Below are 17076 nucleotides of genomic sequence, written 5' to 3'. Positions count from 1 at the left end.
GGTGGAGAGAGCATTCTATATTAGAGAGAGGGAGAAAAAAAAAGAACTCATGGACACGGACAACAGTGTGGTGATTATGGGGGGTTGGGTGGAGGCAGGTATAGGAGGGATAGTTATGGAATAAAACAGAAATATATATATATATATATATATATATATATATATATATATACCAAATGCAATACATGAACCTGATTGAAACCTGGGTGGGGCAGGGCAGTTTTAAGACACAATTCGGGGATAACTGGGAAAATTTTATTTTTGAATTGAATATTGAATATTATGGAATTAGTATTAATTTCCCCAGGTGGGATACTCGGGGTTATTGTGGAAATGTCAGGGAATATTCTTACTTTTAGGAGATACACATGTATGTTTAAGGGTACAGTGCTGTGCTATCTGCAACTTTCTAATGTTGAACAACAGAGTGGGGAGCAAATGTGGCAAAATGTTAACAAGTGGTGAGTCTGGGTAAAGGGTGTACATTTATTCATTATACTAATATTTCTACTTTTATGTAGACTTGAACTTTTTCAAAAAGAAAGAAAAACAAGCAAATGAAAACAGCACATGGAGCTATTTCAGGTAGAGAAACACTAAGCCAGTGGGCCTCACGAAAGCTGCTGAACAGGTAAAAGAAAGAGATGAGATCAAATATGGGTCGGTGTAAGGTGACAGTTTTACTCATAGAATGAGGGCTCGGAGATGTACTGCTGAGGGAAAGGCATTTCATGCCCTTCCCAGACCTGGATGGTGACATCCCCCGTGCCTCACAGAGCAAGGCTCAGGGGCTTCCAGCAGCCAGGAGTTATGCACAGAGAATGGCACCACGCACTAGTCTAAAATCTTCAGTGCTGACCAGCAGTCACTGCTGCTTCGTCTTCCTACACGAGTCCCTCACTGTCCTGGAACTTCCTCTCTCGCACCCCACTGCCACCTTCCTAACCTCATTCGTTCCGTCAGCCTCTGCTGTCACCCGCATGCTGAGGAACTTGCCAAGGATTCCGGCCTCCTTAGCGCTGTGTCCCAGGAGGCACCCTACAGCCTCACGTCACTCTTGAACTTGCCACCTCACCTCCCTGAATCCTGCTCCTTCTCCCTGTTCTCTGTGAATTCCCAACATCCTCCATTACGGGTTCTTTAGAGGACTTTACGGAAGTCTCTCTGCCTTTCCTCAGTAGTATTACTACTTCCATCAGCCCAACAGGAGAAGCTAAGGGCCGAGTGAATAACTCCACACCAATAACAAAATGTCTGGCTTTCTAAAATCCACCAAGTCTCTACACAAAGGGTAGAGTAGGAGCTGGAGTGTTGGCCAACTCCACCACTTGTCCTCTCTGTGGATATTGCTCTATGGTGGCCAGGGCATACCTTTCAGATGACTGGCAGCCCGCCCACCATCTTGCCCAGTCCTTCTCTGGAAGCAAAGATTAGAAAACTTTTCCTTATATTGAGCTCAAACTTGTTCCTCATGACTTCTGCCTGTTGGTCTTTTTTCAAGCATCAATCAAATGAAATTCCTCTTCCCCTGACGGCTGCAGGTGAGAGTACCAGGATGCCCTGCTCCGTCCCTTCCATACAGGAGGCCTCATGGCTGCGGCTCCGGACAGCTAGGGACCCAGTGAGCTTGAGGAACTTCAGCTCTCACAGGCTGTGGTCCAAACAAGCTCAGTCCACCCAGTGGAAACATCACATTGGGAAGCATAAACCCAGCACGACATTGGGTCGGTGCAGCTGGGAGAGCTCTGGCTGGGTAAGCACTTTCTGTTAATGGCTTTTACTTAATGAAAATAAAAAGAAAGTGCAATAAACTATGAAGGGTGGCTCAGGATATAAAATAAATATAAACGCTTACCTCCCCTTGGAAGCTCTTCAGCAGTGGCGCTACCTGCTTGCGTAAATCCTGGAGCAAGAGGGATAGGTCAGGAAACAGCCATTTGAAAAGGAAAGAGAAGGGAAACATTCGTTAAGGCTCCCTAAAAACAGCTTTGAATTCAGTGATAGTCATCATTATATTAAGCAATCCTTGTCCCTCTCCTGCTTCGTGCCTTGATTCATACAACATAATGTCAACTGGTGCCCATGAATTTAAGAATACCATTAAGTTTGTTTCTACTAAATCCTGGTTAAATACACCTCATTTCAAATGTGCAGTGGGGCCAAGGCATTTGAAACCACTTTGGAGAATGGAAGAGAAGGGACAGTATGAGTGGGGGATGCCTGGGTGCAGGTATAAGACCCAGGTGCTCTGGAGTTTAGCCCACAAAACAGTGCCTCTTATCTTACTAGGCTCATCCCTGCCAACTGGCAAAGGAACAGCCACCCGAGAACAGCAGCTTGGAGAAGTATAGGAGATGACAAAAGTACTTTCGATTATAGCATCTAGGAAGGCAGAAGAACCACACCTCTCATAATGATCGTAAATAAACTCTCTGCTGTTCCTGCTATAACCAATCCACTATATATTTTACAAGTCATTTCTTTGGGCATTTTCATGTCTCATGACAGACCTGCTAAAATAACTCTTTAAAACAAGATGTGTGTCTGTATGCACACACACATATATGTGAAGACAGCTGAAGAGAAATATTCACACACACACATACACACACACACACACACGCAAACTGCTATGTATGTATTTCAAGTCACCAACTAAAAAATTACCCATCCCAAATTTATTTTTGGCAGTTTGGGAAATTTCTTATCCGATTGATTCTTCTATCTGCAAATATTACATGGTTTAGTACTAAACTAAAGAGCTAGAACCTAGGACACTTCTGACCCCTGGGCCACTCTACTGCCAGTCAGAGAGGACATGCACAATTCACTGCCCTTTAGAACGGAGTGGCCTTTACTGTCTGGGCAGCACCACGTCTGCGGGCGCTGCCACCCCGGCCACCATGTGCAACCTCAAACTGAAGAAAGCAGGGTCCAGGCCAATCAAAACCATATTGGCACAAACTACAATTAGGGATATAACGCAAAATTACAAAACCTAATAACTTGGTTACACACTTAATTCAGTGACAGGTTTTCCAACACTATTTTAAATTTGCTTCATACTGTGCCATTTATTGAGCAAAAAGCAATAAATATCTTAACACAGAGAAGCAATGTCTTTGAGATTATTAATATCAAGGTCTGTTGGTAAAGTCACAATAGTGCATTTCAACGTCCTCCCCCTTGAATGTAATGCAAATAATAAGCAATGTTTACAGAGATGCTTCTATGTGAAATGAATTTTCATTATTCTCCAAACCACTGATTCACAACTCACTTTACAGATCAAAAAACTGAAGAGAAAAATGCTAGTGAGGAATTTTCTATGTAACAATGGTTGTGGGAGAAAACCATTCTGATTTAAAAGCGAAACAGTTTGCCTTGGCCAGGTACCTCAGTTGGTCAGATCTGTGGTCGGCAAACTGCGGCTCGCGAGCCACATGCGGCTCTTTGGCCCCTTGAGTGTGGCCTCTTCCTAAGCCTTAGGAGTAGCCTAATTAAGTTAATAACAATGTACCTACCTATATAGTTTAAGTTTAAAAAATTTGGCTCTCAAAAAAATTTTCAATCATTGTACTGTTGATATTTGGCTCCGTTGACTAGTGATTTTGCCGACCACTGGGTTAGATCATCATCCCGATACACCAAGGTTGTGGGTTTGATCTCCAGTCAGGACACAAACAAGAAGCAACCTATGAATGCATAAATAAGTGGAACAACAAACTGATGTCTGTCTCCCCCCCCCCCCCTTCTCCCTCTCTAAAATCAATCAATAAACAAATAATGGGGGGCGGGGGGGAGGCAAAACAGAAGAATACAAAATCACCATGCAATGCTCAGCTGCACCTGTGAGGCACAAGCAGGAAATGTCCCAAAATATATGTCCCTGGACTCATAGGGTATGAATCTTTGGCTTTCAGCCCATTGGGGCACTTGGGTGGTCTCTGGAAGGCTTGGTTCCCACTTTGGGGTGTGGTACTCACAACACCCCATGACACCTCTCCCACTCCACACTCGCACACAATGCCAGGGCCAGGCATCACAGAATCTCGTACCATGGATTCAGAGCTGGTGGCCACTGAGGTGTGGTAGTGTCTAGGAAAGAGTGGCACCCAGGACATGGCTGTTTAGGTTTGGAAGGACAAACAGATGCTGGGGAAAAAACCTTGGCATTACCCATAAACAAAAGGAGGCTATGGCCCTAGCTGTTTGGCTCAGTGAATAAGCATCAGCCTGCAGACTAAAGGGTCCCAGGTTTGATTCTGGTCAAGGGAACATGTCCAGGTTGCGGGCTCGATCCCCAGTAGGGGGTGTGCAGGAGGCAGCCGATCAATGATTCTCTCACATCATTGATGTTTCTATCTCTCTCTCTCTCTCTCTCCCTTCCTCTGAAATAAAATTTAAAAAAATATTTAAAAAAAAACAAACAAAACAAAAGGAGGCTATGAATTACAAATGCATCTTGGAAGTTATAAAATGATCTCTATTTTTGAAATATTTTGTAATCCTGATTTTTCAGGATCTTTTACTTTTGCTTCACAGTAGCTCACATGCACTTCTATGGGATAACGCCTACAGTTAAGAACGTACAGCTGTCTGGCTGCAGCTCTTGGTGGTGCCTCGCCCTCTGTCTTTGGGGACAACATGGCCTTTTCAAAGGGCAGGGTTGGGGCAGTGCAGGAGCTGGACTAGGTCACCTCTCAAAGGCTCCCCTCAGTGACTCTCACAGGGCTGCCAACACCCCTACCCCTAGTGTGGTCACAGGAAGCTTAGGGACCCAGCCCCGTGGTATTGGTGGCCGTGGCTTCACCCCTTCAGCTTCTATTTTAGAACTGCCTCAGCCCAGGCACTCCCAGCTCTCCCCTTGTCTTAGTTCACATTTCCTTCATTGTGTCTGGGTGGTGAAAGGGTGCGGATGGGGTTTAAGCCTTGATAGGGGCCAGGCAATGACAAAAGACTGGCTTGCACTGAAAACCCTAGGAAATGTTTACAGACGAGGAGGTTCAGTGTTAAAAAAAATGATCTCCAAATGAACTTACTAACCCCTGGTTGTTTCCTCATTACTCAGGTCTCAAAGCAAGAAAATTGTAACTTGAAAATGATTTAGGTTATATATTCAAAGAAAGCCATTTTGTAATACAACATTTTCATTAAATTTGATATTGTCAAATGTGAGATGTGCCATTATCTTATGCTACATTCGAAAACAAATGCCACTTATTAAGCTGTGATATCGATTTTAAGATTCATACTGAAGATGGTAATATGTGTAAAACTGTATGTGTTATAATCGATAATGGCACACCACAAAATTAATTAAAGTTAAAAGAATAGGGCCAAGGTTGTTTTTATCTTTAAGCTGCAGTGACAGCTGATTTTAAAAAGGGTCCTTGTCTTTTAGAGATATGTACTAAAATATTTATGGATTAAATATGATTTTTGCTTCAAAATAACGTAATGTGGAGGGGTAATAGGTAAAAATAAGGACAAAATAAATGTGTCGATGGGTTGATGTTTGTTACAGATGGATAATGGGACAGGGGTTCATTGTACTCACCCTATCTTGCGTGTGTTTGAAATAGAAAATGTTTTTAAGACACTATATTTCACTGAGATACACAAAGCCTTCAGCTGACGGGTCACGCAGAACAGGCAAAGAAAGAATTATGAGACTGGGGTGAGGGACTCTCTCTCTTACATTACAACCTACCAACTAGTTAACTGTCATCTTCATCAAGTTAACCTGGAAATCTAGGGTCATCTGGTCCAATTGACTGCACAAGGTAGGAGACCTCACTGTGGTGTCCTGGTCACATGGCTTGCCTTCCCAAGGCCTGACATAGAAGGCAGCTCATCTCGGATGGAGAGTTTTCAAACAGTGGGCTACCAGTGCTACCAGCAAATGCGGATATTTGGAGGAAAGCTATCCTGACACAGGCTCAAGTGATGTTATTCTTCATTGGTGAATATTTTACTTTAAAAAAGTGGGAGAGAAAAAAAAAGTGGGAGCAGATTGGAAGTGATTCCACTCTCACTCTCTTTTCTTGAGTGGGAGATTGACAAAGCAGTGACCTGGATCTGCCCACGGGAGCGGAGAATGGCTGAACCTCCACTCTCCTGGGCCCAGGCCTGCTCTCTGACGATGCCTGGTGGGTGGAGTTCAGCTCTCCCTTCAGCCCTTCTTAAGTATCTGAGAACCCTGCTCATCTCTCCATTCACCTTCCTCTCCACCCGTCTTCTCTCTGGACCAAACACCACTCCACCCATTCCAGCGACATCCTAGGCAAAGCCCTCCTGCCCGGGCTCCTTGCTCCTTGGGCTACTCCAAGTCCCGCTCTCACTCTAGACACAGAATCTGTTAGTTGTTCTAAGTCCTTATCAGTGTATCTAATGCCAAGATTCTATTCTCAAGATTTGCACTGTGCATTCGTATTGGAACAAAGTTCTAGAAAACAAAGGCATGGGATTCTAATAAGAGCCATTGAAAATATCCACTACCTCTACCCAGCTATCTGAGCTGCCCCAAATAAAGAATTCTAAAGATCTTTAAAAATACAAACTACAACTCTGGCTGGTGTGGCTCTACGGTTAGAGCATTGTCAGGCAACTGAAGTGTCATGGGTTCAATTCCCATTCAAGAGCGTATACCTGGGTTCAGGTTTGCTCCCCGCCCTCAGTGGGTTGGAATGTGTACAGGAGGCAACCAGTTGATGTGTCTCTCATTGAATTTTCTCTCTCTCTCCCCCCCCCTCCCTCTCTCTCTCTCTCTCTCTAAAAAGCAATGGAAAAAATATCCTCAGGTGAGGATATTAAAAAAAAAAATACAAATACTCAGATTCCAGATTATATTGATGCTAGATAGGGACAATCTGAAAGGAATAATTTCTTTTTAAAGAAATTTCTATATAGAGTATTTTCTTTCTTTCTTTCTTTTAAAATCGTCATCTGAGGATATTTTTCCATTGATTTTCAGAGAGAGTGGAAGCGAGAGGGAAAAACAGAGAGAAAGACTGTTCTTGGTTCTTATTTCCCTGGATATCATTTAAGAGAGCTAGAATTCTTCTTTATCGTGTACACAAGAGCACAGACCAGGTATGGAGTTTTTAAAAACAAGTCACAAACACATCGACTGGTTGCCTCCTGACTGTGCCCTGACCAGGGCCCAGGCTGGGAAGGAGCTTTCAACCAAGGTAACATGCCCTTGAGCAGAATCGAACCGGGACCCTTCGGTCCGCAGGCTGACACTCTATCCACTGAGCCAAACCGGCTAGGGCTATATAGAGCATTTTCTTAAAGAAAAATGCAAACAAGTTTAATTTCAGAAAAAGTCATCATTTATAAATTTATTTAAACATAATAAATACAACATTTGATTAGCTATAAGTAGTGCAGTTTTAAAAAATGACTTTTCTAAAAAGTAATAGTAAATTAGTGATTTTTTTCAACCAAGATATTTAATCAAACGGAAATGAGAAAGTGAACTCTTTTCTACAACTTAAAGCCAAAATACTGAAGACAAATTGTTCAAAAGCATCTAGCTAGTGATTTTTCTAAGGTCTTTAGAATTCTAAAATATCCTGATGATGGCTGAGTTATCTTTATTATTAAAGAAAAACCTACACAGTGCACAGTATCTAGGGCTAGTCTTATTGACTGTATGCAATATAACAATTTGTTTTCTTACTGATAAGCCATCTCTTCTAAAAAATAAGTCTATTTTGTCAAGTGGAATAAGGTCCTAGTGGCACCAATGCGATAATCATAATTATCTCTAAAAGAAAGATTGTTCTTGGTTCTTATTTCCCTGGATGTCATTTAAGAGAGCTAGAATTCTCCCTTATCATGCACACAAGAGCACAGACCAGGTATGGAGTTTTTAAAAACAAGTCACAAAATACATTATATGATACATAGAGTATAGAGCTCAACTTAAAAATACAGTTGAGTGAAAAGTGAAGTTTCTCTTTGTTCCAGGGCCTGAAACCTCTGCTTCCCATCTCATCTGAGGATGAAACATACAGCTATCAATGGAGCACCACACTTTTGGCCACTTTTATATACGAGCACATACACCTTCCAGTCTTTGTGACAGAAAAGAGAAACTTTAAACTGAGGCATTAAATAAAAAATATCTTTCTATATACAACAGCGGACAGTAAGTATGTCCTGGCAATTTCTCAAAAGACTTTAGTTCACAGATTTGAGAAAATTCCATTAGCTTTAATTATTTATCAGCAGTCAATTTAGATTACTGTTCTTGACCTATTTTTACAGTGTATGGGCCACCCAGCAATGAAATAAATGAATAGTCTTTTTCTACAACGGTTGATTTTCTGAAATAATAGAAATCTAGTTTAAAGAAGGAATGAAACCCCAAACATATAATTACCACAATATATAACCTGCCACGCTGCCTTTGTAGCTGGATAAAATGCACATCTTTGTGAGTTTTTTTGGTTATTAAATAAGATTATCTTGAAAGGGATAAACTCACTCATGCTATAATTTCTTCCCATTTAAATTTCTTTGCTCCATTTAAAACATGTTCTGTTTCTTGGCAGAAAGTCTCTAAAACTGATGGATGTGCCTTTAGCACTGTGTCTAATAAAACAGTGTAATGGAAGGCCTGGGTTTGTGCAGCTGGAAGAAGGTGGGAGCAAAGGGGTGTGTGTGCAAGGCCTGGGAAGGGGGTTCCTGGTGGTGAGCGGGGAGGGCCAGCCTCCGGGCACTCAAATACAGAGAGGAGAACCCCTGGGTTCCTGGGCAAGAGCAAGTGGTAATGTTCTTTAGAAAGACTCCCTTGATGATGAAAAGTGGCAGGTTTACCAGATTGATAATGCTGGAGCTTGGACCTAGGGCGATGAAGACTGAGGATGGTGCTCAGGACAGAGGCCCTGGAGTGAAGAAAGATCTAGTAGCATGTGACAGTGGTTTAGCAGTATGGGAGAGGACCTCAGAGTAAGGTCTGGGGATTCCTGGCTCCCTCAGACCCTCCAGGGGTCCACAAGGTCAAAACTGGTTTTGCTTATCTGTTTTTTCCACTCTCATTCTCTCACAGGCGTACAGTGACATTTTTCAGGTGCCATGTGACACGTGATGATACCATTATGTGCCTGGAGTATTCTTATGCTTTATAAAGTCTGTTTTAATTTCTAACTGTCAGTACTGACAGACACACACAGACACAAAAGCTCTCCGGAGTCTTAATTTTTAAGAGACCAAAATGTTAGAGAAATGGCAGCTCTAAAGGTTTCTGATCTTGGAGCAGAGAAAGGCACCCAATTGTGTCAGGACGTCAAGGCTGTTAGTTGTCCACTGATGACCTGCCAGTATCCCAGAAGCAGCTGGGATGGCTAGCAGCCTCCTGTGGGCGTGGGAGCCCTCCCCCAGAACCTCAAGGAGATGGTGGGCTGAGGGCTCTCACAGCTTGGGCTGGCATCACCCCTGCTTGGTGGGCACAAGGGCTTCCTGCAGGACTCTTGGTGGGTTCAGGGTAGGGCAGGAAGGAGGCAGCCCAGGTTCCTTAGACTAATTTTCTAAACATATCTGACTTGTCTTTAGGTCTCATTTCAAAATATTCTTCTAGGTCACTTTCTGAATAAATCCTTATGTCTAAACCTTTAGTTTTATTTCAGAACTTTGAAAATACTGCTGCGATTTCTTTCTACACATCCATAGGTATACACATATAATTTATTACATAATCATTTGCATATTTACTAAATGCAGTGAATGAGCTAGTCTTGGTTCCCTGCCCTCAGGGGGCTTACATCCTAGTGCTAACGATGAACCAAAGCTGGACTCCTGGTAGGCTATTGAGGGGCCTTCCCAGGGGCCACTGATGGTGCTCAGTCCAGAGTAGACACTTAGTGAGTACTTGTGAACTGAATGAGTGACTCATCAGCAAGTTGACCCTTTATGGGAACTGCTGCAAAGGGGATTCATGTGCTAGATGAGGCACGTGCTGCCTTCTTACCCTGGGGCTTTCTGAAAGGAACAAGAGAGTGTGACTCCTACTTCACCACACACCTGTGCAATTCACTCCAGACCTTAGACCCTCTTAACATTCAGACAAATAGTCTATTTCAAATTAGACTGCAGATCAGTCCTCCAGTTTAGCTTCTACTTATAGGAGTTTACCCATAAGGATGACCAGAGATGTAGGCAGAAATTTATGCATAATAATACTGTATTAGAAAAATGAGAAATAATATAGACATCAACAGTAGAGGATAACTGTTTACTGAATTAAATAAATTTAGTAAAGCGATACAATGGCATATTAGGTAGTCAGTAAGATTATTTTCAAAGTATAGGTAATACCATGGAATAATGCACATGATTGCCATTTATTTAACAAACTAGAGGTCCAGTGCACAAAATTCATGCACTGGGGGAGCGGGGGAGCGTGCACCCTCAGCCTGGCCTGCACCCTCTCACAGTCTGGGAGCCCCCGGGGGATGTCTGACTGATGGTTTAGTCCTGCTCCCCATGGGGTCTGGGCCTAAGCTGGCAGTTGGACATCCTTAGCGCTGCCGTGGAGGTGGGAAAGGCTCCCACCACTGCTGCTGCACTCGCCAGCTGTGAGCCCGGCTTCTGGCTGAGCAGCACTTCCCCTGTGGGAGTGCACTGACCACCAGGGGGCAGCTCCTGCATTTAGCGCAGGCGTGGGCAAACTTTTTGACTCGAGGGCCACAATGGGTTCTTAAACTGGACCAGAGGGCCGGAACAAAAGCATGGATGGAGTGTTTGTGTGAACTAATATAAATTCAAAGTAAACATCATTACATAAAAGGGTACGGTCTTTTTTTTTTTTTTAGTTTTATTCATTTCAAATGGGCCGGATCCGGCCTGCAGGCCGTAGTTTGCCTACGGCTGATTTAGCGTCTTCCCCCTGGTGGTCAGTGCGCGTCATAGAGACCAGTCGTTCTGCCATCAGGCCGAAACGGGCTCTCTGACATCCCAAGGGGTCCTGGATTGCGCGAGAGGGTGCAGGCTAGGCCGAGGGACCCCACCAGTGCACGATTGGGGCCGGGGAGGCACGCAGGAGGTTGGCCAGTGGGGAGGGACCACAGGAGGGCTCCAGGGTGTGTCCAGCCCATCTCTCTCAGTCCCGATTGGCCAGACCCCAGCAGCAAGGTAACGTACCAGTTGGAGTGTCTGCCCCCAGGTGGTCAGTGCCCGTTATAGTGACTGGTCAACTGGCTGCCTGTCTGCCCCCTGGTGGTCAATAAATGTCATAGCGAGCGGTTGAGCAGCCTTAGCATATCATTTGCATATTATGCTTTGATTGGTTGAACAGACATCCAGACACCTAGCATATTAGGATTTTATTATATAGGATATTTTTTAGGTAGCTATTACAGACCCCCAGGCACTGTTACAGGCTCTCCCTTTTAGTGGGGTGAGAGACATTAGTCAAGTCACCACCCACAGAAGAACACGCCATGTGGTTAGAGCCATGAAGAGAAAACATATGGTGCTGGGAGAGCATTTATGAGGCAGACCTGGCCCAGACAGCAGGGAGGGCTCCCCTGAGAAAGAGGTGCCTGACCCCACATCTGGAGTATGGGTGCAAGTTAAAGGGAAAAGGAAGAGGAAAAAAGAAGCCACAAACTACAAAACGGGTTTAGAGTATGACCCCCACATTGTAAAAACAAATAAACACACCTGTGTGCTTGGACAAGAATGGCAAGAGTGTTAAATAGTAGATGAATGGAATTACGACTTACTTTTCATTTCTCTGTCTTTAAGTAGGTTGTATCCTTTTAACATCAAGAACATTCTTTTAAAAACTAAGGATGGGGATCAAGTGATCATTTTGAAAAGCAAGATGACTTTTTAAGGTTTACAGAACAACTGTGTGACCCTCCTGCAGCTTTTCGGTGACAGAATCTCCAGACATGGTGACATCCCCAAGGCCAACTAAGCAGCCAGGCATTACTTGAGTCTATGTACGGCCCACAAAGAAAATACGTACTGTACCTATAAAGCATAGCTAAACTATACTTATTTCTCCAAAGAAAAATTATTTTATATGTACAATAAGTGTTAGCAGGAAACCTACTAGGCAATCATTTGTTTTATATTTTTTCATTTTTATAAAATATTAAGGTGGGGGGAAAATCATGCCAGCAAACAGTATATACAGCATAATCTTTACTGTTTACTTATGAACAAAAAAATATTAAGATCTAAGACAACATGCTAACATTTCTGTCTAGATCTTCTTTATGCTATATGCAAATTTCTATAACAAACATTCATACTTTGTATAACCATAGGACAAAGTCACAGATCTTAGACAATGTTGGGGAGAATTAAACTATCGTCTCAAACCACCACCAAAGGGGCAGAGACAGCCCACACACAGATCCCACATGAGATGTTGGGCTCGGCAGGCAAATCACAAAACAAGGAAAGACTCTGCCAAGGAGATAGAGAAGATTAAAATCAGATCTCAAACATGTTCCTTCCCAGTCTTGGTCTCAGTTTTCTTTGTTTCCTGACCCAGAGGCCTTACCTCAAGTTTATTTATCATTTGTGTGCAACTAGCTTACTTAAAATTAAGCAGTGTGGAAAAGACATACCTTCAGCTTAGCTAAATAATCAGCACAAATTGTTTATTAATATTTACTCGCTTTGCAGAGATGCTAAGAGGAATAATTAATAAACAATAGGAAAATCTACTTGTAGACGCAGAGCACGCTGTAAGTGCTTTCTTAGACACTCATTCATCAAATGCACAAATGGAAACAGAGGCCAATCCTTATTGGCAGGGTCCTAACTTTACCAGCAGAACAAAGGACCTGTGACCCCTGAGCCACCAGAAGACCCTACAGATGTGGGATCCAAGCAGGGAACTTAGGATTTTTACACACATTTTCTCTTTTGGAAAATACTATAGAACCATTGGAATATGAAAGGTAGACCATAATTTCTTAATTCCTAAATGGAATTATTTATATCATACGGTTGAAAACCAAGTCTAAGAAACATGTGACTCACTGGGCTACTAGAGAATCTAAACCTTTGGAATCAGATTCTATGTTTAAAGACGTTCAGAGGCTTCCCAGTGGATTACCTCAACCTAGCAATTCAGAAGAAATAAAATCTTCCAGGCCAAAGAAAGGCTTCCTGGGGTCTTCCTGGTCCTCATCCACTTTAGCATCCCAGACATCAGACTAGTACGCTGCTGGGAAGGGCACCCAACCCCATCGCACCAAAGGAAGTCCATCTCAGGGCACTAGGAACCACCTCCTTAGCTTTATCCAGTCTCATCCAGCAGGTCCCAGGAGATCCTCGAGGTCAAGGATGAGGTTCATGATACCCCACAAGTGTGGGCAGAAAAAGTGAGTTACTCATCATGCTGGTTATGCTGTGGCCTCCAGATCCAAAAGATGCTTCATTCATTGACTTTTCACTCTTGTTAGTCTGCACTGCTCAAGCAGTATGTCTGCAAAGAAGCCTTAGTATTGATGAGTATACCCAACTTCGCAGTTCAAAGCATGCGTGTCATTTCAAAACTAGCACCACATTTCATGGGAAATCCTAGATAGGGAAGGGTGGCTTTGTGGTGGGCGTGAAGCTTGTACTGAGTTTCCCTTTGGGATGCCGTAAGTGAAACTTCTAAAGGCACTTATTACAGCAACCCACTGTGAAGCCCATGGACACCGGTCACTTCTGGGCCTGCTGCCCGTGAGTGCCAGGACCTGGATGGCAAGAGCCCATCACAGCTTGGAAACACTGGACTTAGGGAAGCAGAGGGCTGAGTGTTCATTTTTAATCCTGTCCCTGGAAATGGAACCTTGAATTACAACGAATTACACTTAACTCTGTCACAGACTAAAGCGACAAGAGTGTGTATGTGAGCAACTCCGTTAAAAAAGCACAGACCTCTCGAAATTACACTGGGTATGTGAACGTGGGTCTGTAGAAAACTAATGCTGGGAGAATTATTCTGTGTTTTTGGTAAACAAATGGCTTTAAAATACTTTTGGAATTTCTCTAATAATATTTTTCAGGCCGTTTACCAAATACTAACTTTTGCGCAGTCCTGGAATTTTCTTTTGAATACACAGCATGGCTTCTTTGTAGTGAAACAATTCAGGAAAGAGATACAGTTTAACAAATTCTATATCTCTTGGCCTGAGCTGCTGGTCCTGCTAAATGAATCATAGAGAAGTCCATAAATGTCGAGGCGTTTGCACAGACTTTTCTTACCATATATGGAAAATAATATAGATCTCTATTTATCTCCAATCATCTTAACTTGAGCTTTAGTGTTTTTCTTACCTTGTTGCTTTTCTTAAAAAATTTCTTTTAACCTATGACTCAGCCCCATAGAGAATACACCCAACAACAGTGCTGACATTCATAACCCCAGGCTGGGGTGTCCTGTTTTGGTTTTCTTTTTGTATGAGGACAGCATGTTTTACATTGGTAAGTATTTGAGGAAGGTCAGAGGACCTATTTATTTAGGTTCTTCCTATAGCTTACCTGAGCAACAACAGTTTAAACTAAGCAAGTTTCCTTGCCCAAGGAATCATGTTTCTGTCTTTTTTAAAAATATATTTTTTATTGATTTCAGAGAGGAAGGGAGAGGGATAGAGAGACAGAAACATCAATAATGAGAGAGAACCACCGATTGGCTGCCCCACACCAGGGACTGAGCCCACAACCCGGGCATGTGCCCCAACCGGGATTTGAACAGTAACCTCCTGGTTCATAGGTCAACCAACACTCAACCACTGAGCCAAGCTGGCCAGGCCAGGAATCATGTTTCTTATCACACATATAGGATATCAGCTAAAAAACAAAACAAAACAGTGGTTGGTGCTATTTTTAAAAAATATATTCTTTAAAGAGATAAATACCAAAAAGACTTCAGGCTTCTTAAAGCTGACTGCAGGGAAAGTTCATGACTGGCTAAGACAGTTTAAGAATTCTCTGGAGAATGCTTACTGCATTCACTCACTCACTCACTCACTCACTCAGTAACTATGTACTAAAAGTCAAGTTTAGAAGATGTGAGGATGAATGGCCCCAGGTCTGCCCCACTCCAGAGAACAGAGTGGGAGCAGGACACACAGGGAGGGGGACAGAGTGCTTTGTTTCAGAGAGATGGCTTTGTTTGGGGCTGGGATGAAGGGTTTAGTGGGGCTTTGATTGAAAAAATGGAGGTGAGCATGGAGAGGAAACAAGGCACCAGTGCAGGGAAGGCTGTGGAAGGGACAGTGAGGCTGCTGTAGCTGCCACAGGAATGCATGAGCTAGGTCAGTGATGGCGAACCTTTTGAGCTCGGCGTGTCAGCATTTTGAAAAACCCTAACTTAACTCTGGTGCCATGTCACATATAGAAACTTTTTGATATTTGCAACCATAGTAAAACAAAGACTTATATTTTTGATATTTATTTTATATATTTAAATGCCATTTAACAAAGAAAAATCAACCAAAAAAATGAGTTCGCGTGTCACCTCTGACACGCGTGTCATAGGTTCGCCATCACTGAGCTAGGTGGTCCTCTCAGGCAGCGGGGTCTGCATGCTGCTGAAGGCAGCCAGGAGCTGGCCTCTTCATGACCCCAGACAAAACCTTCAGAGAGTCCAGCCAAAGAGGCTGCAAAGTAAAGTACAGCTATCAGTCTGTCTTCTCCTTTTACTTTCATACTTCCCTTGTGGGAAGTGCAAAGTCTGCAGATATAACCTTTAAAAGATGCTGAAGGCCCACAAAAGATATGTGGGGGAAAAACTGGCTTTAGAGCCTGGGGTTCAAACATCCAGCTGTCCAACCCGAGGCTGAGAGGATTCACCTGCAGATGTGCACAGTAGCCTATGACACATAATTGCGTCCATCTGCTGGGAATGTTCGTGAACCCTGGGACTGGGACCACTGGAAGCCCCATTTATAAAAACTAATGCGGTATCAACAACATGGCAACCTATACTTACAACTTCATTTGATGAAGTTATTTTGGAATACTCTTTAAAAGAGTCCTTTCTGTAGCCCAAAATTATCTGTAACAAAGTGTGTATTTTAAATTCAAGGGTCTAGGTCCGTGGTCGGCAAACTGCGGCTCGCGAGCCACATGCGGCTCTTTGGCCCCTTGAGTGTGGCTCTTCCTAAGCCTTAGGAGTACCTTAATTAAGTTAATAACAATGTACCTACCTATATAGTTTAAGTTTAAAAAATTTGGCTCTCAAAAGAAATTTCAATCGTTGTACTGTTGATATTTGGCTCTGTTGACTAATGAGTTTGCCGACCACTGGTCTAGATAAAATACTAAAAACTCTCCCCTTGAATGAGGGAGCAAACTTAGTCTCCTGCCCTGGTTGGGTACCAGCTCCATAAGGTCATCACAACTTACTCAGAGGGAGTTCACAAAAGGCAGAAGAGACCGTCTCCCAAACACTATCACCACCCTAGGAGACTGGCAAACCACCCCAGAAAGGCACTTCTTGGTGGTCGTGGGGAAAGAGTTTAGGGGAATGAGTGGCTTCTGCCAGTCAGAGAATCACTGATTCCGATACAACTTCTCCAAATGTTCCCTGCGTGTCAAGTCCAGGGCTGGGCAGTGCTTTGACGCATTGCCCTCTTATTATTCTTTGTAACATGAGGCTCTTATCTGATTCCCACTACTTGGTAGGAATGCTATGAAAATAGACGGCAGCATGGATATACTATAAAACAATATATCCAGAGAGGGCTTCTTCCAAACAAAATATTCTGTTGTGGGGTTGTAGAAATAAAGTTCAATAAATTAAATTATAATACATGCTTTGAGCTGGGCAATGTAAACGGAAAGCCTCTGACTGGCATCGCTTGGAGCAGTCAATAAGTCACTGGTGTGCACACAGGACACCCTCTGATCTCCATCAGCACTTCACCTGAGACTCTTCCAGATACTTTTTTGTTTGTTTGTTTACATAAAACTTGTACAAGTATGTTTATAGCAGCATTTTTCGTACTAGCCAAAAAGTGGAAACAACTCAAATGTCCATCAAGTGATAAATGGACAAACAAAATGTAGTATATCCATAGAATGAACTATGACTCATCTATAAAAAGGACT

At 43.0% G+C, this 17076-nt stretch overlaps 1 protein-coding gene across 11 annotated transcripts in view; it reads right to left on the bottom strand.

The window, feature by feature from the left end:
- Positions 1-17076, bottom strand: part of CUX1 (cut like homeobox 1) — a 375359-nt gene that overhangs the window by 198579 nt on the left and 159704 nt on the right. For 10 of the 11 annotated variants that reach the window (XM_070412732.1, XM_070412733.1, XM_070412736.1 and 7 more), the window contains one exon: positions 1856-1903. The exons of the other annotated variant lie outside the window; for it this stretch is intronic. In XM_070412732.1, the coding sequence (XP_070268833.1) occupies positions 1856-1903 (48 nt within the window). The remainder of the gene's footprint in view (positions 1-1855; positions 1904-17076) is intronic. 11 annotated transcript variants of the gene reach the window in all.

The sequence above is a fragment of the Myotis yumanensis genome, unplaced genomic scaffold, assembly GCF_028538775.1.
Source record: "Myotis yumanensis isolate MYYU_CA2020_CCGP unplaced genomic scaffold, mMyoYum1.0.hap1 SCAF_4, whole genome shotgun sequence".
NCBI classification, from domain to species: domain Eukaryota; kingdom Metazoa; phylum Chordata; class Mammalia; order Chiroptera; family Vespertilionidae; genus Myotis; species Myotis yumanensis.
This window is presented reverse-complemented; position numbering and strand designations above follow the sequence as displayed.